The sequence below is a fragment of the Hipposideros armiger genome, unplaced genomic scaffold (genome assembly GCF_001890085.2).
Source record: "Hipposideros armiger isolate ML-2016 unplaced genomic scaffold, ASM189008v1 scaffold_692, whole genome shotgun sequence".
NCBI classification, from domain to species: Eukaryota; Metazoa; Chordata; class Mammalia; order Chiroptera; family Hipposideridae; genus Hipposideros; species Hipposideros armiger.
Window position 1 is genome coordinate 1,004,588 of NW_017732042.1, and position 22,801 is coordinate 1,027,388.

Below are 22,801 nucleotides of genomic sequence, written 5' to 3' on the forward strand. Positions count from 1 at the left end.
TGCCACAGGGGCTGCAGCCTACACCATCGCCAGCGACTCACGGCAGCCCAGCTCCAGGTTGAGCTGTTGTTCAGCATCTTAGCTGTGGAAGGCAGCGTCACTGGCCCTCATATGTGGGATCCGAACCGGGGCCCTCTGGCGTCCCAAGCCAGTTCTTAACAATCGTGCCACTCGGCTGGCCGAAAGCTTTAGCATTCCCTAATTTAATTGATCCTTACATACCACTTTGACACCTTAAATAGTGTCATTAATTATTTCCATTTTATAGAGGTAAAGAGAATTTGTTAAGATTACATAGCTTATTAGGTTACACAGCTAAAAAATGAGGCAAAAATTGAGGTCAGTATTTCCTTTCTGCAGTGAAGAAAATTATTCTAAGTGAAATTCAGTGAAATAAAAGCATTGGGGTAAGATTTGTGATGTCAGATTATCAGTCTTGTAGATATAACTGTTTTGAAAAGTAGAAAGTGAGTACAAATGTAGGGAGTAATATCTAGAAAGCATGTTATATTAGAAGCAAGAACTCTTGAAACCCTGTTAGTTTTAAATTTAAAAACAATCCTTTTATAAGGATACATTTTTTGGAACTGTGACATAATTGTAGACCAAAGAGAAATGTTAGATTTAGTTTGACAACCATTTTAAAGTGAAGTGCTAGCGTTCTGACCATTGATGTGATGTGCTTTGGGTAGGAAGTTGGGGAACATACTGATTGTCTGATGCAGAGTAAGATGAGACTATTAAGTTATGAGACCTTTATAAAAAGTGAAATTAGAACTCAAATCCAATAAAGTGTTCCTTTCAACATTCCCATCCTGAGAGCTGGTAATTGATAGTTATATAGCTCAGAATATACTTAAAATTTTCTTTTTGAATCGCCAGAGATTATAAGGAAGCAGTCTCATTATTTGGTAGTCAGACTTCTTTTCAGATTAAAAAAATGGCATCACAAAGCAAGTTCCTTCCTCTTACTTAACAGACTAAAAATCTGAATGATACCTGTTTTCTAAAATTTGTTATCATTGAAGATATTTAGAAGAATGTACTGTAGGTTCTAAAGATAATTATAAGAAAATAGTCCCCAAAATGTTATGAGATACGTTGTTAAACTTAAGTGATACAGAGCCTTTCAATGTAAAAGGACTCAGCATTTACGACATGTTTGTTGAAGAATCAGACATATTATGTACTTTACTTTGTGATGCCTTTAATTTTTTTTTTTAAGTTCAAGGAGATACAAAAACTATAGTGATTTTTTTGCTTCTCTGTTTACAGAAGTGCATGTAGTTTTTCTCATAATGTGGCACTTCTTCAATGATAGTGAAATTGTTTGAAGGTCATTCCATGGGTGAGAAAGATTTTGTAGATAAAATAATTAAATGATTCCACCAGAAAATAGTACTAAATATGGTTGAGGTCTAACTGGTGAGGCCATTTATATCAGCCTGAAGTCAATTTGCTACAGTGAACATTCGTGTAATTCTTTTATAAAATCTCTCAATTCTTGATTTCTCTTTAGCCAAAGTGGAAGAGCGCCTTCATATGACCAGTCAAACTATGGTCAACAAGATTCTTATGACCAGCAGTCAGGCTATAATCCACAAGGTTCATATGATGAGCAGTCAAATTATGATCAGCAGCATGATTCCTATAATCAAAATCAGTCCTACCATTCACAAAGAGAAAATTACAGCCACCACACACAAGGTAAATGTACTGACCTCTTATTTTTCTTTTTTCCACCTATAGAATTACTTGTATATTGAGTTTTGGATGAAAAAACCCACATAAGGTTTCAACTGTTTTTAAAAATGTGGAGTATGTTCTCCCTCATGGCCATCAAAACTAGTTTACCGTATTAGATATACTTCTGAACTTTTTAGAGACTCCTAAATGGTTGTGCAACTTTTCCATGGACGATTACATGAATTTCCTTTGTTGTCTCAATCAACTGATCATTTGATAAATGCTGCTACTAGTTCTTCTGGTGGTGATGGTATACTTGATTTGGGGAAGTTATGATCCTATATTAGCTTTCTCTAACCTTGTCTAAGAAGGACCAGTTATTTTTTGTTTTTCTATAGCACTTTGTATATACCACTGATATTTAGGAATCTATCTATCCATGCCATGAAAACGAATGCTTCGAGGGCAAAGGTCCTGTCTTACTCATTTTTGTCCCTTCATTGCCTACTGTGGGGCTTGGTTCATAGTAAGTGCTCAATAAATATTTGTTACACAATTGAATGAATAAGTGAATGAATAAAACCAGAAGCTCATTCACTGAATATCTCTCCTTCAGTGAATATATGCTGAATATTTCTCAGTTTGAAAATCCAATTATTCCTTGTCCATGCTTAATTTGCATTTAGATATTTTTAAGGTGAAGAAAGGAATAACTTTTAGATTAAGGTTATGCTTTTCATCTAATTTATTAGGGTTCTGTACCTACTGTACTTTAACTCAAACTATTTCACATCATCAAATCAAATGGTGATGTGATATCCACATCACCATTTTGCTGACTGACTTTAACAGAGTGGAATTTGATACAGATAAAACTCTCAAACACATTTAATTCCAAATGGTTTTATGATGACTTGAATTTGAGTTCTCTGCACATGTGCCATTTTCCAAAGGATGTAATATGTGACCTAAAGAGCGATTTAAGATTATGTTTTGGGAAGCCCGTGTCAGGTTATTTATTTATGTGTATTTTATTTTTTGTAGATGACCGTCGTGATGTGAGTAGGTATGGAGAAGATAGAGGATATGGCGGGTCACAGGGAGGAGGTAGAGGGCGTGGGGGATATGACAAGGATGGAAGAGGTCCTATGACAGGATCAAGGTAAGTTTTTAGGTGTAAATGTCTACATTTCTTCTCTCTCTTTCTTTTCTTTTCTTTTTTTTTTTTTGTTGTAACTTAGCTGGTTTCATTCCAGTATCTAATTTAGTTAAGAGTCTTAAAGAGATTATGTTGTAGAGAAGAGGGCAAAAATTCAAAATTTATATTAAGTCTTATGATGTCACGAAAATTACCTCCGAGTACGCTTATGTTAACAGTTTATGTGGTGTACTTTAAACACCAGTGGAAAAAAGCCCCTTACTATGGTGGTGGTTAAACCACTTAAATATGTTTTTCCTGCCAGAGCTAAAAAGATGACTTTGGGAAATCCAAATGTTTTTTATGTAAAAAATAAAAGGTAAGTTAATTGTAGACTGGAGAGCAGAGAGGCTTTTCCTTAATCTTGAATCCCCTTGGGGAGGGAAAATATTAGGCAATAGCAGAGTATAAAGATGGGGTTGGCAAAGAAAGAATGATTTATGTAACCAAACTATTTGTCCCTCTTAAGTAAATAATTATTGAAATAATCACATACCATTGTCCGTTTTGTGTAGACTAAGTTGTAGGAAGGATTGCCTTTCTAATTTAGCTTTTCTCTATTGCTGGTATTGCCTGGTTTTGGTATTACGGCGTATGTTATGAAAGCTGGTTTTAAAATCACTTGTAAATATATCTGTAAATTTAATACTTTGACCCTAAAGACAAGAATGAAAAAGTAGTTGACATTTATTGTCCTCAATGAGGTTTGCAGATTTTAAATTTGTGTAAAATACACAAGCTTTAAAGATAATTTGTGGTCCTTGGGAACTGAAATTGTCAGTGGCCTGTTAACTAACACTTAATATATCAGTACCAGTTCACTTTCTCCTTAGGGACTGAGTGTCTGTCCCCTGAGGTGACCTGAGAAACACAACCGGTTATATACAACACTGTTATTTCTTCAAGTGAACCAGGAATTTGATCTCACTGACTTGTATTTCTCTATGTTTAGTGTTTCTTGCTTTGATAGTGTGGCAAAACTAAAATCTAAACATAATTTGATAAACTTTTATACGACTTGAACATTAAAAAGTAAAGCCTTTTAGATTAATAGTCAAAGTCAATTTACTGAGGTAAGACAATACATTATATGCCTCTTCATTATCAAAGAGAGCAGTCTGCTGTCATGTGGATATAAATGAACAATGTCAAGTGACATGGTGCTTACCCTCTACCTAATAGCCTTCCTCCTACCTTAAATAGAATCCCAAACAAGATAACCCACAGGTATATCTAATTTTCCAGTTAATATGTTTGGGTAATATGTTCCAGTTAATACGTTTTGGCTGCCTTGGAATGCTATACATTTTATAGTATATCATACATTTAATTTTCTTCATAAGGAAGTTGTTATATCCTTTAGGTGACCTATTTAACTATGACAATGTCTGAATGGTAGAAGGGAAGTCTTTAAAAATATTTTTTCATCTCTGAGATACAGCTCATCTTAGAGTCAGAGAGTTGAAAAGACCTTGAGTGATTTTTCTGATAAAGGAGGGAAGGTCTGTACATTAACCAACCCATTTTTAAGCACTTTTATAACCTCTTATATTTCAGTATAATTTTCCAGTATAATCACGAACTAAGTTTTTGATTTTCGTATCTTTATTTAACCTTAAAACCTCCTCAAACAAAACCTTATGCAGGACCCACTATGTATCAGGTCAAAATGATGCTGATCTGGTTCAAGTCAGGGTAGGAATTGGGGAGGGGTTTTGTCCAGTTGCTGTTTACCCGTGCCCCTCGCCCCCAAGCCAATAAATGGGATGTTCATGAAAGGCCTTTTTTAGAAATCCATATGGATTATGATGATTACTCTCTGTATTGGGAATGGCAAGCTTTTTGTTGAAGGCCACATAGTAAGTAATTGAGGCTTTGTAGGCCACATGGTTTCTGTTGCAACTACTCAACTCTGCCTTTGTAGCAATAAAGCATCCATAGATAGACTATAAGTGAATAAACATGGTTGTGTTCCAATAAAACTTCATTTATGGATAGCAAATTTGAAGTTCATATAATTTTCATGTGTCACAATATCTTGCTCAAGATGTGCTTTTTAGCCTATTTATATAGGGGTAAAGTATTTTGAATTTGAATAAAAATGCCCAGTTTTAGGATTTTTTCACATGTGGTTTTACATTTAATTACCAAAAATACCCAGACATTTTTGGTTAGTCTTCATTAACACTCACATTTGTGTTTTTATTTATCTTACTTAAAAATAGCAAGGTTGAAAATTTGATACTTTTGAGGCTGTAAGAAGAATATCTGGCATTAGTTGGGTTTATATTTGAAAAGGAAGGGGCATAGTTTGTGGGTGAGGGTAGGATGTGTGGGATGGGACATTCTTAGACTCGGGTTGTATGATTGCTTGACTGGAGGAAGAATTCAGACAAAAAGGAAGTTGACAGCTTTCCAAATATGGAAGAAAAACGTGAAGATTATAGGGACTATAGGAAACTATTTTTTTGAAAAAGCAGTTGTAGCAAAAAAGATTGAATTTCTAATTGTCATCTAAAATTGATCACTGACTAGAAGCTTTAAGGCCATAAATTCTGTTTTTTTTTTGTTTGTTTGTTTTTTAAAGATTTTATTGGGGAATTGGAGAGGGCAACAGCGCTGGGGAATCGGGGGAAAGGGAACAGACAAGTAGCTGTCGTTTTGTTCTTCAGTTTAGTTGTGGAGGATGTTGCTTCACTGGCCCATGTTGGTATTATCATTGCGCTCTTCCCGGGGGAGGCAAATCGGTCACCGGCCTCTGGACGGCCGCTCATGCTCATGGAAGCTCTTGGCAGCTTACACCGGCTGCCAGCCGCCCACACTGGCTGCCAGCCACACACGGTAGCTTATGGCAGCCCACTGCGGCAGGGGCTGTAGCCTTTGCTGTCGCCAGCGACTCACGGCAGCCCAGCTCCAGGTCAAGCTGTTGTTCACCATCTTAGCTGTAGAGGGCAGTGTCACTGGCCCCCATGTGAGATCCGAACCGGGGCCCTGCTGCTCAGAGCTGGCATCCCAAGCCAGCTCTTAACCATCGCGCCACTTGGCCGGCCCTGAAATCCATTTTGTATTTTACATTTAGAGTATATCTCAACTTAGACTATCCACATTTCATATGGTCAACAGCCAGCCACATATGGTTAGTGAATATTATATTAGACAATACAGCTCTAGAATGATAGATTCTTGGCCTCCTAAAATGTCAGTAAATGCTGAATCCAGAAAGCCTTTTTACCACACATATAAGACATAGGAGGAGATGAAATAAACACAGCTATTTTTGAGAGTGGTATTTAAATCCATTGAGTCATTTATATTTGGAATTAATGATAGTCTTCACACCCCAAAAACTGTATTCTGATTTACCAGTATGAAAACTCAAGCACAGAACAGTTTTTTAAAAACTAATCCTTTACAGTTTTTAGCCAACTCCCTTTTTCTCTCAAGATACTGAATTTTCTGGGAATAAAGATTCCTGCATTGTCCTTTTATTTCTTGGTAATTTTAGTCCTTGAATAGATATATATATAGATTTTTTAAAATTAAAGATTGGGAATAAAGATTCTGTCAAAGAGCTTTTTCCTTTCTGACTAGCACCTGAAATTAAATTTGACTGTCTTTTCCTCTAAATAATGTTTTAACAGTGAAAGATCCCTCTGAGTCTTACCCTAGGGTGGGCTGCTCATTGTGGTTTTGAAGTTGGAACAGCCATTTCTGTAGTTGAGTCAAGAATATTTAGTTGGTTTTCTATTTTTTTTTTTTTTTTTTAGCTGAGCCATCCTGCCACCTCAACGGCTGCTCAGCTCGGGCTGGGACTCAAACCGCTGTTGCTCAGAGCTCAAACTCTTGAGTGAGCTCTTAACCAACTGAGCCACTCAGCCGGCCCTTAGTTGGTTTTCTTATATAGGGGACACTCAGCCATAAATTTGAGTATGCTTATATTATGTCTCTAATACATATCTCTACTACTTCATCTTTAGGAATTCTTTATGTGTATGATTCGTTTCCTTTTCTGGGAAGAAAAGAAATTTGTTGTGGCAACATCTTGACTCATAGATGTTCATGTTCATGTTTTAATTTGCTTGTGAGGCCTTCGCATATGGAAACGGGAATTGTAACTTGACTTCAGGTTTGAAAGAAAGATTCTTAACCATAGGCGCATAATGAGTACTACTTGAGGTTTATTTACTGTATTTAATATAATAAATTTCCTAATAAGGGTTTATAATGTAATTAATATGAAACTCCCTAATAAGGAAAGTGAAAAATGATTGAAACATTTGAATTTGGAAGAAAGCTTCACATAGAATTATAATTATAGGTCATCTATACCAGTGTTTCTCAAACTTTAATGTACATATGAATTCTTTGGGGGGTCTTATTAAAATGCAATGCTGATTCAACAGGTCTGGGGTGAGGCCCAAGATCATACCTTTCTGAGAAGATCCCAGGCTCTGCTTATGCTGCTATTCCACGAATAGCCCTTTGAGTACCAATTTCCTTTGTGAAGGACTCTGAAGCCTAGGGAGAATTAGTGACTTGTCTAAAATTTTCAAGATTGATTAGTGATAGTTAAGGCTATACCCTGAGTCTCTTAGTTTGAAGACTAGTACTTTTTGCAAATGCACTATGGTGTTTCCATATTTATGGCTATTATGTTGAAAACTTCAGCTGTTGTATTTTCAAAGGAAATGTTCAGTAAAGATGATTTAAGTTAAAATGTCATTAGATGGTGGAATAGGAAATTATAGATGTCTTCAAATATCATTTGTTTTATATCCCTTTTATTTTGCAGTGGTATGTCCTTTTTTTAAAAAAAAAATTGTTCAAAGTTATATTGCTGGCCAGAATAGAAATTGTAGGAATTAGCCGATGTATGAGATTGAATATTTTCCCTCTCTTGTGGCCAGATACACAATTTGATACTTGGTTAAGATGACAGCATAATAATTAAGAGGTAACTCTTCTAGCACTTAACTTGTGAAAATTTCCTATTTAAAAATTTACTTTATCCTGGGGACTTTGACCTTCTGATGTAGGAATGTGGACTAAATATTTTCACTAGTTATTTTCTCATAATTTTTTGGAATTCTTCTGATCATCTTTGAAGAGACCTGAGATATCTTGGTTTCTAATAATAAGATTTTAGCAGTTTAATTTTAAGAACTCTGTTGGCTTCCCTTTTTTAAAGAGTTAACAGTGATATGCAGGTCATTTAGAAGTGTAGGGAGGGCTTGGGTACTGTTCTGAAAGAGAGGTGTCTTAAGAGACTCAGTAGGACTATATATGTAAATGAAGAGTCAGAGCTTTATATTTTCTAGATAGCCTTGAAATAGCCTTATTCTCCATTTTAGGCTTCTTGATAATCAAATAGAATAAATGGCAAATTAAGATGAATGTGTCTATACCTAAACTGGTTGCAAGGGGAAATTATTTTACATTAAGTTAGTAGAATAGACTTATAAAGGAAGAATACTTTCTCATTTAGTCAGAGTGGTTTTTCTCAGGATGGCTCAGAAAAGCCATCTAGAGGGCATGGTTATCACTAAAGGAGAGGCTTTTAAGCAGTGAAGAGACATAGGATTAATTTCTTGGATTATAGTCAAAGAAGATTAGTAGTAGTAGATTGGATATCATCTAAAAACTTGCCATGTTTTTATTTCCATGTCAGCACATGAATCTTAGAGGATTAACATAATTCAGTCAAGAGAAACAATGTATGAATGTTTAAAGAGTTTCTTGATAAGAGAGATCTTAGATTTTTTACATAAAGCTGTGCATGCAAGAACCATTGACCTGTCTGACAGTGGAAATTTGTCAGTCGTTTTCTTGTGGGAAGCTGCAATATTGGAATATGTTACATTCTGTTTCTGATATGGCCTACTGATCAGTGCACAGAACATTTGGCACCATGAAGGTCAGCACTGATGAGAAGAAATCTAGTATATTACAGTGGGTGAAGTAGGAGGGAAATTTTAAGTTATGCTTTTTTAGAGCTCATTTTATCAGCTTTTAGTATGTTTTGAAAATTTAAGACTGCTTTCATTCAGGCTTACTTTCGTGTATATTTGTACCTCACTTTTTTTCTTCATCTCATAAAACCCACTTTGGTATCACAATAGAACCTAGTACTCAAGTTTTCACCTCTCCAATTTTGCTATCAAAATCTTAACCTTGCTTTGTATTGTTCTTCTATTTTTCCTTTTTTTCCATATTTTAAAAAATATCCCGTTGGAAAGAATGCTTTCTCTAGTTTAGCATTCTTCATGCTGAACCTGCAGCTTTAAGATATGATTTGAATAGCATCCTTTTGGCTTGGGGCTGGGAAGATTTTAAAATAAGAGTATATTGTATATGTTCTGTAATACACTTCAAAAGGCACCCTTGTGGATAGATCCTTGGGAAAACACTTAAGTAAAAACATTTTGAAATCAGTAAAATGGAATTTACTGGAAAGTTAGAGGTGCTGTTTTCCTAGGCGCTCTACTTGTGACAGTTAAGTGTAGATTGAGCCCAGGGCTCAGCACATTAGAGACTTAAGGAAGAAATCATTTCTTCAATTTTTCCTCTGCAGTGGTGGTGACCGCGGTGGCTTCAAAAATTTTGGTGGTAAGTGCTGAGTATCCCAAAATGTTTCAGTGGAAATGCTATATAAATCTAAAAGCCACCAATACCCCGCAGACGCAGTTAAGCCCTTGTTTACTCTATTGAGGCTGGTGTGTGTTGTGTGCTTTAAAAAAAAATTTATATATATATATGTATACATGTATATATATCAAAACATTAAAAAGCCAAAGTTGATCTCAAATAATCCAATGGATTGATCTACACAGTGAATTTGCATGAAAGAGTCTGGTGACCAATGAGACCTTCACTGGATTTTGACAATACTTTTTTTTAATAAAGGTAGCTGACATGGTGTTTTTAAATTATTAAGGTTTTCCAATCAGCCTTCACAACCAGAGCTTAAGAAAAGTGATACTAGCATAACGCCAAAGTGGCAGGTGCCGTTTGGGACAAGTTAAGGAAATATTGACATTCATCTTGATTTCTTAAACTTTTAATAAAAATTTATATATTACTTTGTAAATCTGTTATGGTTGATTTTCAAGGATTTTGGAAGTATTAACTTTTCATGCCTTGGTTATTGTTAACTATTTTTTAAAATGATTTCCAATGAGTTGCCTTAAATAGCTTTTTTTTCCTTTTTTTTTTCTTTTCCCTTAGGTCACAGGGATTATGGACCCAGACCAGATGCTGGTAAGGTTTATGGCAGTTTGTAACTTTGCCATTAAGAGAATGTTAGTTTTCCATTTTTCTCAAGGGAAAAGTGTGTGTGTCTGGAGGAATTAGTGCAAGAGGAACATTTAATTTGATAGTACTGTCAGAACTGGGGAACTTTACTTCCAAAGACATACCAGAAAGAAAAATTCAGAGGGATTAATTGGAAAGTTTGCTGGGAAAAAATTGCTGTATTTGTGATTTCCCATGCTCTACTTTTTCTTTGTGAAGAATACTTGATTTTATACTGCTAATTGGCATTATTTAATTACTACAAACCAGATTTGAGAGAATTGGTATTAATGGGGAATTAGAAGTAGAAAAGCTATGTTTAATAAAGAAAATATTACATTAGGTTGGTAGTCTCCTTAGTAGGCCTAAGAAACCTGAATTCATACATGAGAGAGTTGTCTGACTCTGGGTAGAGGTCACTAATTTCATGTGGCTTTTTATTTTTAAATAAAAATTCAAGGCCACATGGAACCTTTTGAAAGTTATGATTTAGAGATTAAAAATCTATTTGAGCCAAAAAATTTTAATATATATTGAAATCAGAACTTTTGTTTTTGTTAAGATGCCAAAGTATTCTAAATGGATGGCAATTTCTGAATTATCCCTTGATGGACTGAATTTTTATACATCTTTATTACTTTGTTGTACTAATCCAAAAGTGTGCGTGTAAGGTAAGGTGTGTGTCAAGGTGCCCCTACCCTCTGGTATATACAAAGCTTGTTGGCAACGAATGGGAAACCAACAGTTCTGCTTGGCTTGCTTGGAAGTCCAAATTGCAGGATTTGGGGATTTTTCTACTAGAGAGCCTTAAAAATATTGTTTAGCCATTAAGAATTAAAGCTCTCCAAAGAAAGGAGTGCTAATTTATAAACTAACTTTCCTTCATCTCTTCATGAGTTTTAGTCCTGTATCTGAATCTAAAGAGTGAGATTTGTAAGATCTCCTAGAATTATCCTTGTATATTTCACATACTATGGACTTGATCCACTTTATCCACTTTAAGTTTAGTTGTAAGAATTGACCATATAACTATTGTGACCACTTTGCATGTTTATATAAGATTTTTCTTATATTGGTCCTTTTTTCTTTTGGTCATGGAAATAGTTGAATATTGGACAATAAATTATTGTTCTTGGTTACTAAGCAGGATGTAATAAAACCTAGGAATATGTAAACTAACCTTATTTTTTTTCCCCTTAGATTCAGAATCTGATAATTCAGATAACAACACAATCTTTGTGCAAGGACTTGGGGAGGGTGTGTCTACAGATCAAGTGGGGGAGTTCTTTAAACAGATAGGAATTATTAAGGTGAGTGAAAAGTATAGCTTATATTGAAAATCTCATAATTATTAACATATTCTGATTAAGATACATAGATTTCGTAATAAAGCCTGTACTCCAGTAAGGCTTGTCTCTTAAAATTCCCTGGTGCACATACTCACCCATGTCTGTAGGCCTTTGCTAAATTTGCTAAGTACATGAATGTTTTTATTCCTTGCTTGTGTTCGCCTTTATACAGCCTTCTGCCAGCTTTAGTTTTCAATCTTAGGGCTCTAAAAATAGTCTCTGCCTAGTTCCTAAAATTGTGAGAAGCAAATGAGATTGTGCAAACTCAAGTTGTTACTAACAACTTTTTGGTATTTCATGTCTGTGATACATATTAGGCCAGTATATAATGCTTTATTTTATAACTTTATTGTTTACTTGTGTCATGTGTGCTATTTGTTTCATGCAAATATTTTTTACTTCTTAAACTAGAAAGCAGCATTTAGAGCAGGGTTAGTAGATTGTAGCATTTGCCTGAAATCAGTTGGCAGTTATCTTTGTTTTGGCATCTGTGGAATTACTCATTTCCCCCCCCCTTCTTGGGAAGCTAAAATTTCTTAAGGATTTAATTACACATGTAATATGTAAAAAAATTCACAGTGCTGATTAAGCAAAAATTCTCCTTTGTCTTCGACTTTCATCCCAGCAAAATCCAGTGTGCTCTCTTTAGTGGTAATATATTGATTTGTTTAGTGAACATTCTTCTTGGCCTTTTTTTGTTTGTTTTACAAGGTATATATTTACATGAAGCATTATTTACATTTATTTTTTTGTGGGTTTAAATAAATTATACGTAGATAAAACAGTATATTTATCATCTTTATACCTTGGTTTTCACTTAATGTGTTTTAGAGTTTTCCTTTTCAGAACCTATAGATAACTTCATTTGTATATTGTACATTAGGTGCATAGTATTTTGTAATATAGATTACATGTGTGAATTCCTTTAAAAAAATAAGTTAGGGCCGGCCGAGTGGCTCAGTTGGTTAAGAGCTTGCTCAAGAGTGTGAGCTCTGAGCAACAGTGGTTTGAGTCCCGGCCCGAGTTGAGCTGCCGCTGAGCTGCCAACAGGTGGCAGGATGGCTCAGCTTTAAAAAAATATAAGTTAGATGGTTCCTGATCACTTTCTTAAAATGCTAATACCAGCTGTTTGTTCCTCAGACAAACAAGAAGACCGGAAAACCAATGATAAATCTGTATACAGACAAGGACACAGGGAAGCCAAAAGGGGAGGCAACAGTGTCGTTTGATGACCCTCCTTCAGCTAAAGCAGCCATTGACTGGTTTGACGGTATATCTCATTCATGTAATTTCAACATGCAATTTGGATAAGAAGTCAAAATACATTCTGGTTGACAGTGGTTATTTTATTTTCATGTTTACTTTTGTAGATACTAAGAATATAGGCCAGAGTTTTTACATACCATTAAAATGAGATGAGCTTTCTCCTTGTTTGTCTAGAATCTTTTCTTATCTCATGCCTTGTGCTTGAGGCCTCCCTGATCTAGATGTAGAAGGCTGGCCTGGTTGACCCTATATTCTTTTTAAATTTAGATTAATTTTCTTTCAAATTCCTTAGAAGAAATAAGGACTTTTTTCCCCCCTGAAAAATAATCAAGTATGGGAAAGTAGAAGAGCAACTGTTGTCCTCTATGCAGAGATAACCACTGATAATATTTTTTATTAACTTTCTTTCTAGACTTTTAAAATGTATTTTATGTATTTATTTTTATTTTTTATTATTTTTTAAAGATTTTATTGGGGAATTGGGGGAGGGAACAGTGTTGGGGAATCAGGGAAGGGGAACAGACAAGTTGCTATCCTTTCTGTTCTTTAATCTAGTTGTGGAGGATGTCGCCTCATTGGCCTATGTTGGTAGTGTGATCATTGTGCTCTTCCTGGCTGAGGCAGATCGGTCGCCGGCCATTGGATGGCTGCTCACGGCAGCCCACTGCAGCCCCGCTGCTGCCTATGCTGTTGGAACTCACGGCAGCCCAGCTCCAGGTCAAGCTGTTGTTCACCATCGTAGCTGTAGAGGGCAGTGTCACTGGCCCGTATGGGATCTGAACCGGTGGCCCTGCTGCTCAGACCTCACGCTTCCAAGCCAACTCTTAACCAATGAGCCACTTGGCTGGCCCTTAAAATGTATTTTAAAAATAGTTTATCATTGGTGCCGGCCGAGTGACTCACTTGGTTTAGAGTTGGCTTAAGAGCACGAGCTCTAAGCAGCAGGGCCGCCGGTTCAATTTCCACACAGGCCAGTGATGCTGCGCCCGAGCTGAGCTGTCGCTGAGCTGCCAACAGGTGACAGGATGGTTCAGCTGGTGTAACAACAAGATTGCCTGTTTGATGGTGGGCTATGCCCACCCGCAACTAAGACTGAACTCAGCACCTTGAGCTGAGCTGCTGCCTAGATGGTTCAGTTGAGAGAGTGTGTGCTCTTAACAACAAGGCTGCTGGTTTGACTTCTGCATGGGATGGTGTCTACGACCACCCACAACTAAGATTGAACACAGCACCTTGAGCTTAGAGGCCACAAGCTGCCGATGGGAAGCCAGATGGCGACTGGCACCCTCCACAATGAAGATTGAAGAACAACTTGGCTGGTCCCCTTCCTCAATTCCCCAACACTATTCCCCTCCCCCAGTTCCCCAATAAATTCTTCAAAAAAAAAAAGTTTATCATTATACTCCAAATGTAGTTTTGTCTCATGTTTTTTTTCACTTAACATTTTAACATAGTCATTTCCCCGTGTTGTTATAAATCTACCTGTATCTTCTAAAACATAATTGCGTTTCTTCTTCAAAGATGAGATTGTGATATGCTGTGTGTCCTTACCTTCACATTCTTTATTTTTTTGTAGTAATCCATCAGTCTCCATCATCTTGCTCTTGAAGAGTAGATCCATTCTTCCTCACTTTTATGCTTTTTTTTATAGTTTCTGTGAATCATAAAGCAATTTCTTTTGCTCATGATACCATGATATGTTAAAAATTATGGTGCCATTTGCCTACAGGGTATATGAGCCTCTTAAACTTATCTCCATGTCTTACCAGGTCTTTTTATAGCTTTTAAAGTATTGATCCATGAGTGGTTTCCTATGTCCAAGTGCATGTCATACCATCTGACGTCATGGAAAGTTGCCAGCCACAATGATTATGGCTCTGGTCAGAGAGCCAGGATTCCTTGATTTATAACCATTTTATGAATCCTTGGGCACCTTTTCATTATATGTCAGTTCTCTTAGTTAATATAAAGTAAAAAGATTAATTCCTATTTCTAAGGCCCGGGGGCAGCAGAATATGTGTATGTGTGCATGTATGTAAGTAATCACATATGCACTCGTTATTTTTAAAGATACTACTTGCATGTGGTAAAAAAATTTCAAACAGTACCAAAAGTATATCATAAAAAATGAATTTTCTTTCCACCTTTGACCCCCAGTGATCTTATTTCCCCTACTGAGAGTTAGGCAAAATAGACTGTATGTACAAGCATATATGTGCATATATAGGTACACGTATACATGCATGTATACGTGTACCTGCACATACACACACACTTACTCCCTTTAAAAAACAAATGGTAGCAAACTACACACATTCTGCACTTGGCTTTTTTTTTTTCCCCCCCCTCCCTCCCTTTTGCACTTGGCTTTTTCCATGTAAAAATATTAGATGTAGGGTTTTCTTGCTTAGTAAGAAGTGACTCAGTGACAGATCGGCTCTATTCAATAGATTATGTCATGTTTTAGCACTGTTACCTTGACTCTTTGGGAACACTAGTGTGTTTAAATTTCTATTGAGTACATGTCAGTTATTCTTCTGAAATTAAAAATGTCCAAGACAGGGCCGGCCGAGTGGCTCAGTTGGTTAAGTGCAGGAGCTCTGAGCAACAGGGTTGCCGGTTCGATTCCCACATGGGCCAGTGAGCTGCGTCCTAACTGAGCTGCTGCTGAGCTGGCAACAGGTGGCAGGATGGCTCAGCTGGTGAGGGCTTGTGCTCCCAACAGCAAGGTTGCCGGTTCACTCACGCATGGGATGGTGGCTATGCCCACCTGCAACTAAGATTGAACATGGCACCTTGAGCTGAGTGGTCATGAGCTGCCCATGGGCAGCCTGATGGCAACTGGACTTGGAGCTGAGCTAGCTGCGCCCTCCACAGCTAAGATTGAAGGACAACAACTTGGCTGTTACCCTTCCCCAATTTCTCAACACTGTTCCTCTTTCCCCTGATAAAATCTTAGAAAAAAAAAATGTCCAAGACAGTTTAACATTTTTATTGAGAAGTGCAGATGTGGAGTAGCATTTCTTCAAAACCATTTTCTTTTTTCTTAGGGAAAGAATTCCATGGCAACATCATTAAAGTGTCTTTTGCCACCAGAAGACCTGAATTTATGAGAGGAGGTGGAAGTGGAGGTGGGCGGCGAGGTAAGATAACTTGTTGCTCACTGGCCTGGATATTGTACAAAGGATTTGGTTTTTGAGTCCATGTTCTGTCCCTATTGTGTGAAATTACTACTACCTCTTTCTCTTCCTAGGTCTTTTTCCTTCTTTGTTAAAGTGAGGGTGGGTACTAAATAGGAGATTAGGTAAATGAGGTGTCATAATATCCAAGAGAGTAGTGGGAGAAGTTTCTGGAAATCTCTTTGGGAAGCTGTATAGCAGATTGTTATTCACCTGGAAATTCACCTGGAAATCAGGAGGCAGTCATTTAAATGATAAATTTAAAACTGATTAGATACTTAATCTGATCAGCTTGTAAATTCTCTGATACAGTTACTTCCAGCTTGTTCATTTCTATTGGGTCTAATTTTTTAAATTTGGAATATGTCTTGTCACTTAAACTTTATCATTGAGATTCTCAAACTAAGGATGGTATTATAGAAAAGTCATTTAGTGAATTATTTGCACTGTAATGTGTGTCTGGAGTCTTTTCCCAGATTTCCTGCATGTACTAAGTAAAGCCTCAAATCAAAGAATCACAGAGGCCTACCATAGGGGTTAATATTTGGAAGTGCTGCCCAGTTATTGATGGATGCTTGCTCTTAGTTCATTAATCTGGCACTTTGTCTCGCTTTGTTAATGTCTGCTGCTGATTTTTCTCCCCTACATCCCCCAGGTCGTGGAGGATATAGAGGCCGTGGAGGCTTTCAGGGTAGAGGTGGAGACCCCAAAAGTGGGGACTGGGTTTGCCCTAATCCGTAAGTATCCCAGTTACTTTGTTGGGATTGAGGTTGGAAGGCACAGGAGGGGTTCTGAATTCATTGAAAACTACTGAGCATTTTGTTTTCTTTCTTTCTCTCTCAGGTCATGTGGAAATATGAACTTTGCTCGAAGGAATTCCTGCAATCAGTGCAATGAGCCCAGGCCTGAGGACTCTCGTCCCTCAGGAGGAGGTAAATCAGCCTTTTAATAGCATCTGCATGGTATTTATCTTCTGACTAGCATTAAAGAGGCTTTATATTATTCTGCTGGCCTCACTGGTTTGCATTTCTATCTTGCAGATTTCCGGGGAAGAGGCTACGGTGGAGAGAGGGGCTACAGAGGTCGTGGGGGCAGAGGTGGAGACCGAGGCGGCTATGGAGGAGACAGAAGTGGGGGTGGTTATGGTGGAGACAGAGGTGGTGGCTATGGTGGGGACCGAGGAGGTGGCTATGGTGGGGACCGAGGAGGCTATGGTGGGGACCGAGGAGGTGGCTATGGTGGGGACCGAGAGGGCTACGGAGGGGACCGAGGAGGCTATGGAGGAAACCGAGGAGGCTACGGTGGGGACCGAGGAGGCTACGGTGGGGACCGAGAGGGCTACGGAGGGGACCGAGGAGGCTACGGAGGAAACCGAGGAGGCTACGGAGGAGACCGAGGAGGCTACGGAGGAGACCGAGGAGGCTATGGAGGAGACCGAGGAGGCTATGGAGGGGACCGAAGTGGGGGGGGCTATGGAGGAGACCGTGGTGGTGGCGGTGGCTATGGTGGAGACCGAAGTGGAGGCTATGACAGGGACAGGAGTGGAGGCTATGGCGGGGACAGGAGTGGTGGCGGCTATGGCGGAGATCGAGGTGGCTATGGAGGCAAAATGGGAGGAAGGTGAGTATTAGAATGTACTTTTTACCTCACTGCTCCTAGATTTTAGGATCTGAGCCCTTTTTATCACATTTTCTTAATATCCAGTCTTTTGGAACTTGAATTTCCCATTGGCAATTTTGTCAATTAGGATGGAGAAGATCCTTTTAAGTTCCCTGCTAAGTAATTTCTAAAATTTAATTTGTTTGGAAATGCTTATTCATAAATATATTTGTATGAGTGAATGCATGTGTATTATTCCTCTGCATAGCTAAAGATAGTTGAGATTGAGAGGTAATATGAAATTATGTAAATCAGGGGTTCTTAATCTAAGTGATGGGGAGAACACACCTTTCATAGGGTATGCTTTGTCAAATCATGTGCTACCCTACAGCTGTTTTTCTGGAGATTCTGGTAATACTTTTTCCAGATGAAAATCACTGACGGTACTGACGGAAGTGTGTTGTGCACATGAGTGGTATAGAGGCAGAAAATGTTGAGTAACCAGTGATATAAAATAACTTCAATTATCATACTAAGCGTTTGCATGCCAGAGGTAGGTAGTACAGAACAGTGAGAATTAGTGTGGCATATGGTTAAAAGCACAGGGTTTGGAGACAAAGTGCCTGGGTTCAGATCTTGACTCTACCACTTACTAGCTGTGTGACCTTAGGCAAGTTACTTAACCCTTTGGAACATCAGTACTCTCATCTGTACAATGGGGCTAACACCACCTCCTTTGTGGAGTTGTATTAGATTATAACAGTTGCTGGCCCATAGTAAGCACTGTGTAATTGTTACCTATTAGTAATTATCATCTATTGAACACTTCTTACCGCGTGGCAAATCCTGTGAATGTGTCTGTATATTTTAGTTCTAGTCCTTCTGTCAACCTCATGAAGTAGATATACTTACTGTTTTACAGAGTTAGAAACTTTGAGTAACTTTTCCAAGGTCACATAGTAAGTGGCAGATCCAGAATTCTTACATGGAAGTGTTTGCTTGCTTATTCTACTATGTCACCCTTCTCTTCAGAGTGCGGAAATTGGCACAGTCTCTGACCTGAAATGCCACAGTGGTTTGGAGTCCTTTTTGGAGAGTTAGTGATAGCAAAGCTTCTAGGAAATTCATGGGGTGGGTCTCAAGGCTGATACATTAGACAGTCATTAGGCACCTTCTAGTAGTAGAGCAATCAGGCATGGTGTCATCATTTCAGAAATTGTCAAGCTGATACCAGTCACCAATACCCTGAAGAAGTGTTTGATGCTCCCCTTTGTTAGAAAATTAGAATTTAGTCTGGCTCTTTATTTTTCATTCCTAGAAACGACTACAGAAATGATCAGCGCAACCGACCATACTGATGACTGTTTTGAATGTTCTTTTGTTTCTGGCATGATCCATAGTGAAATTGCCAGAGTTTTGCCTGCTGCTTTCCTCGTGGCCTCTTCTTAGGTAGTGAAATTAATTGACATTTGGAATTTTATTTGGGTGGGAGGGCTGGGACAGTTTTTCTTTTAGAAATGTCTGTTGAAATTTCCCACTGTAGTTTCCAACTTTCTCCTTCCCAACCCCTAAAGCTAAGTGCGTTGTAAAATATTGCCAAAATGGAAAGTGTTTTGTAATACTGCAATAAAGGCTGCTTGTTTTGTGGACTTTTGTATATTAGTGCATTGCTGTCAAACTCAGGATTCAGTTTCAGCAGATTCTAATGCTAAAGAATTAGGAAATGAATTCTATTTCATTAAATTAAAATGTTACTTTCAACAATTGAACTTCTACTCTGTTTAGAATAGTAGTTTCTAAGAATGACTGCATGTCAGAATCACCTGAAATGTTTGTCAAGATTGCAGATTCCTAGGCCTCATCCCAGGTCTTTTGGATCAGAACTTGGTGGAGGTGTGTGGCGGTAGAACTGGGAATCTATTTATGTCAGGCTCACTGGGTGATTTTGATATAGTCAATTTAGTTCCTGTTTACAATTGAGAACGATTTATTTAGGGCAGTGTTCTAGATGCTGGGAATATGGAAATCTAAGGGCTAGGTAGGGTGAGTAAGGATTCTATAAGTTAGGGTTAAGATAGCAGTGTACATGGTGTGTTTGTTGTTCATTAAAGAACTATTTTTCCTACCTTTACCAAGAGCCTAGGACAGGCACTGCACCAGATGCCGAATATGTTTCCCATCAAGCAAACACAACATATAGTCTGATAAAGTGGTCCAATAAGAATAAATACAGGATGCTTTGGAGGACTGCTTTAAAGGACACTTAATTCAGTTGTGGGATCAGGAAGGCCTGGTGAGTCTTGAGGGACGAGTAGGACTTGGCCAAGTAAAGAGGCTGGGGTGAGGAAATGGTGTTCCCAGCAGAAAACTAATGACATGAACAAATAAATTGGGAGTTAAGAGAAGGTGAGGAACAGGCTCTGCTTGAGGAGACGTGTTATATAATGCATTGTGATTGGAGGGAGGAGTTTAAAGATGGACATGCAAAAGATAAAGCTGGAGAGGTAAACAAGCTCTATGATAAGGTCCTTGCCTTTCATTTTTCCCCTGCCTCCAAATAGGGAGTGATTGAAAGATTTTAAGCAGGGGAGTGGCCTGACCTGAGTGGCATCAACTGAGAGATGATTATGGCTGCCTTGTGGAGAGGCCATCCAGGAGACAGAATGGTACACTGATGAGAGATGATACTGGTCTGAGCTCAGATAGTGACTGGATGAGGAGGAGATAACTAAATAGATTTGAGAAATGATGAGGGAAATCTGACAGGATTTGGCTGGGTGTCAGAAATAGCCGGGAGGGAAGAGTCAGGTTTCTGGCCTGGGCAGCTGAGTAGATGTGCTGTTCATTGAAACAGGAAACACTAGGAAAGGAACAGATTTGGGGGCAAGATGAGGGGAATGGATTGTTTTGGGTATGTTGAGTGTGGGGCACTTGTGTAGACATCCAGTAGGCAGCTGGATGTGTTAATATGCAGCTCAGAAAACGCATTCAACATTATGCTCCCCTGATTTTCTTCCTTCTGTCTTTGCTAACTTCTCTTGACCTTTACATGTTCGAAGTTTCTCAGAACTTGTTCTGATCCTTGTTCTCTTCATTTATACTCACTTTATCCTCGACAAACTTATTGCTTTAAATACCATCCAAATGGTGATGACTACCAAATTTATAACTCTGGATTATATCCAGCTGCCTACTTGACCTTTCTACTTGGATGGACTGAACAGAACTTTGGTTTTTTTGGGGGTTTTTTTGTGACTGCCTTGACTGAACAGAACTTTTGCTGTCTCCCTCCAAATGAGTTTCTCTCTTCCTAGTTTTTCTCATCTCAGTTAATGCTTTTACTCAGATCAGATAAAAAACTTAGAACTTAAAATTGATTTCTCTTACATTCATTCTGTACCTGCAGGTTCTTTTAATTCTACCTCCAAAATATTGGGTTGCGGAAAAGTCATGACATATTTTTCCTATGTTTTTCTTTGCAAAAATGCATCATGACTTTTCCGACAACCCAGTATATCTTGAAACCATCTTTGTATTCTTGGTTACAATCCTGATAAGAGCTACAGCCATCTTTCTTCTGGATAATTGCAGTAGCCCTACACAATCTTGCCCCTCCAAAATCTATTTTTCGTACAGCAGTCAAATGATATTATAAAGATGTAAATCAGACCATATGTCATACCTCTTTAAAACCCTTTCAGTTGCATATAGGCTATAAATTCCTTACTCTGGCTTACGAAGTCCTACAGGATCTGGCCTGTCTACCTCTCCAACTTCATTATATAACATTTGTCCATACTTACCTTTCTTTACACATTGGTCATAATTCTTTTCCATTTTTAAATTTATTTTTCAATTACAGTTGACATACAATGTTATTTTAGTTTCAGGTGTACAACATAGTGTTAGACATTTATATAAATCACAAAGTGATCACCGATAAATCTAGTACCTATCTGAAACCATACAATTATTATAATATTGACTATATTTCTTATGCTATACTTTACATCCTCATGACTGTTTTGTAACTACCAATTTGTGCTTAATCCCATCCCCTTTTTTATTCATCTCCCTAACCTCCCTCCCATCTGACAACCCTTAAAATGTTCTGTATGACTTTGTTTCTGTTTCGTTTGTTTATTTTGTTCTTTAGATTCCACATATAAGTGAAATCAAGTCATTTGTCTTTCTGTTTGACTTAACTCCACTCAGTACAATACCCTTTAGGTGCACCCATGTTGTTGCAGATGGCAAGATTTTATTCTTTTTTATGGCTGAGCATTCCAGTGTATATGTGTACCTTCTCCTCTTTATTCATCCATTGATGGACACCCAGGTTGCCTCCATGTCTTGGCTATTGTAAATTAGGCTGTAATGAACATATAGATGCATATGTTCCTTTGAGTATTTTTTGGGTTTCTTCAGATAAATACCCAGAAGTAGAATTACTGGGTCCTTTGTGCCTTGTTATATATAGTCTTTGTTTTAAAGTCTGATTTGTCTGGTGTAAGTATTGCTATCCCAGCTTTTTTTTTTTTTTTTTCCATTTTCATGAAATATCTTTTCCCTTTGCTTTCAATCTGTGTGTCTTTTGATCTGAAGTGAGTCTCTTGTAGGCAGCATCTGTACGGATCTTGTTTTCTTATCCATTCAGCCACCCCATGTCTTGCATTTAATTCATTTACATTTAAAGTAATGGTTATATGTAGTTATTGCCATTGTATTAATATTTTTTATCTTTTTTTCCTTCTTAAAGAAGTCCTTTTAACATTTCTTGTAATACTGCTTTGGTGGTAATGAACTTTAGCTTTTTCTTGTTTGGGAAGCTTTTTATCTTACCTTTGATTTTTTTTTTTTTTCCCCACCTGTGATTCTAAATGATAGCTTTGCTGGGTAGAGTAATCTTGGTTGTAGGTCATTGCTTTTCATTACTTTGAATATTTCATGCCAATTCCTTTGGCCTACAAAGTTTCTGTTGAGAAATCAGCTGATAGGCTTATGGGAACTCCCGTAGGTAAGTAACGTAACTGCTTTTCTCTTGCTGCTTTAAGTACTCTCCCTTTGTCTTTAAGCTTTGGCATTTTAATTATGATGTGTCTTGGTGTGCATCTCTTTGGGTTCTTTTTGTTTGGTACTCTGCACTTCCTGGGCTTGTATGTCTATTTCCTTTGCCAGATTATGAAATTTTTTCATCATTATTTCTTTTTTTTTTTTTCTTTTTTTTTTTTTTT

General features: G+C 37.7%; 1 protein-coding gene across 1 annotated transcript in view; it reads left to right on the forward strand.

Moving 5' to 3' along the window:
* Positions 1–19,224, forward strand: part of TAF15 (TATA-box binding protein associated factor 15) — a 28,300-nt gene extending 9,076 nt beyond the window's left edge. The window contains exons 6-16 of the mRNA XM_019626874.1: positions 1,520–1,707; positions 2,731–2,848; positions 9,456–9,490; positions 10,109–10,141; positions 11,375–11,484; positions 12,664–12,793; positions 15,840–15,932; positions 16,624–16,705; positions 16,812–16,900; positions 17,009–17,588; positions 18,886–19,224. Of these exons, the coding sequence (XP_019482419.1) occupies positions 1,520–1,707; positions 2,731–2,848; positions 9,456–9,490; positions 10,109–10,141; positions 11,375–11,484; positions 12,664–12,793; positions 15,840–15,932; positions 16,624–16,705; positions 16,812–16,900; positions 17,009–17,588; positions 18,886–18,925 (1,498 nt within the window). The 3' untranslated portion in view covers positions 18,926–19,224. The remainder of the gene's footprint in view (positions 1–1,519; positions 1,708–2,730; positions 2,849–9,455; positions 9,491–10,108; positions 10,142–11,374; positions 11,485–12,663; positions 12,794–15,839; positions 15,933–16,623; positions 16,706–16,811; positions 16,901–17,008; positions 17,589–18,885) is intronic.
* Positions 19,225–22,801: the final 3,577 nt, after the last annotated feature.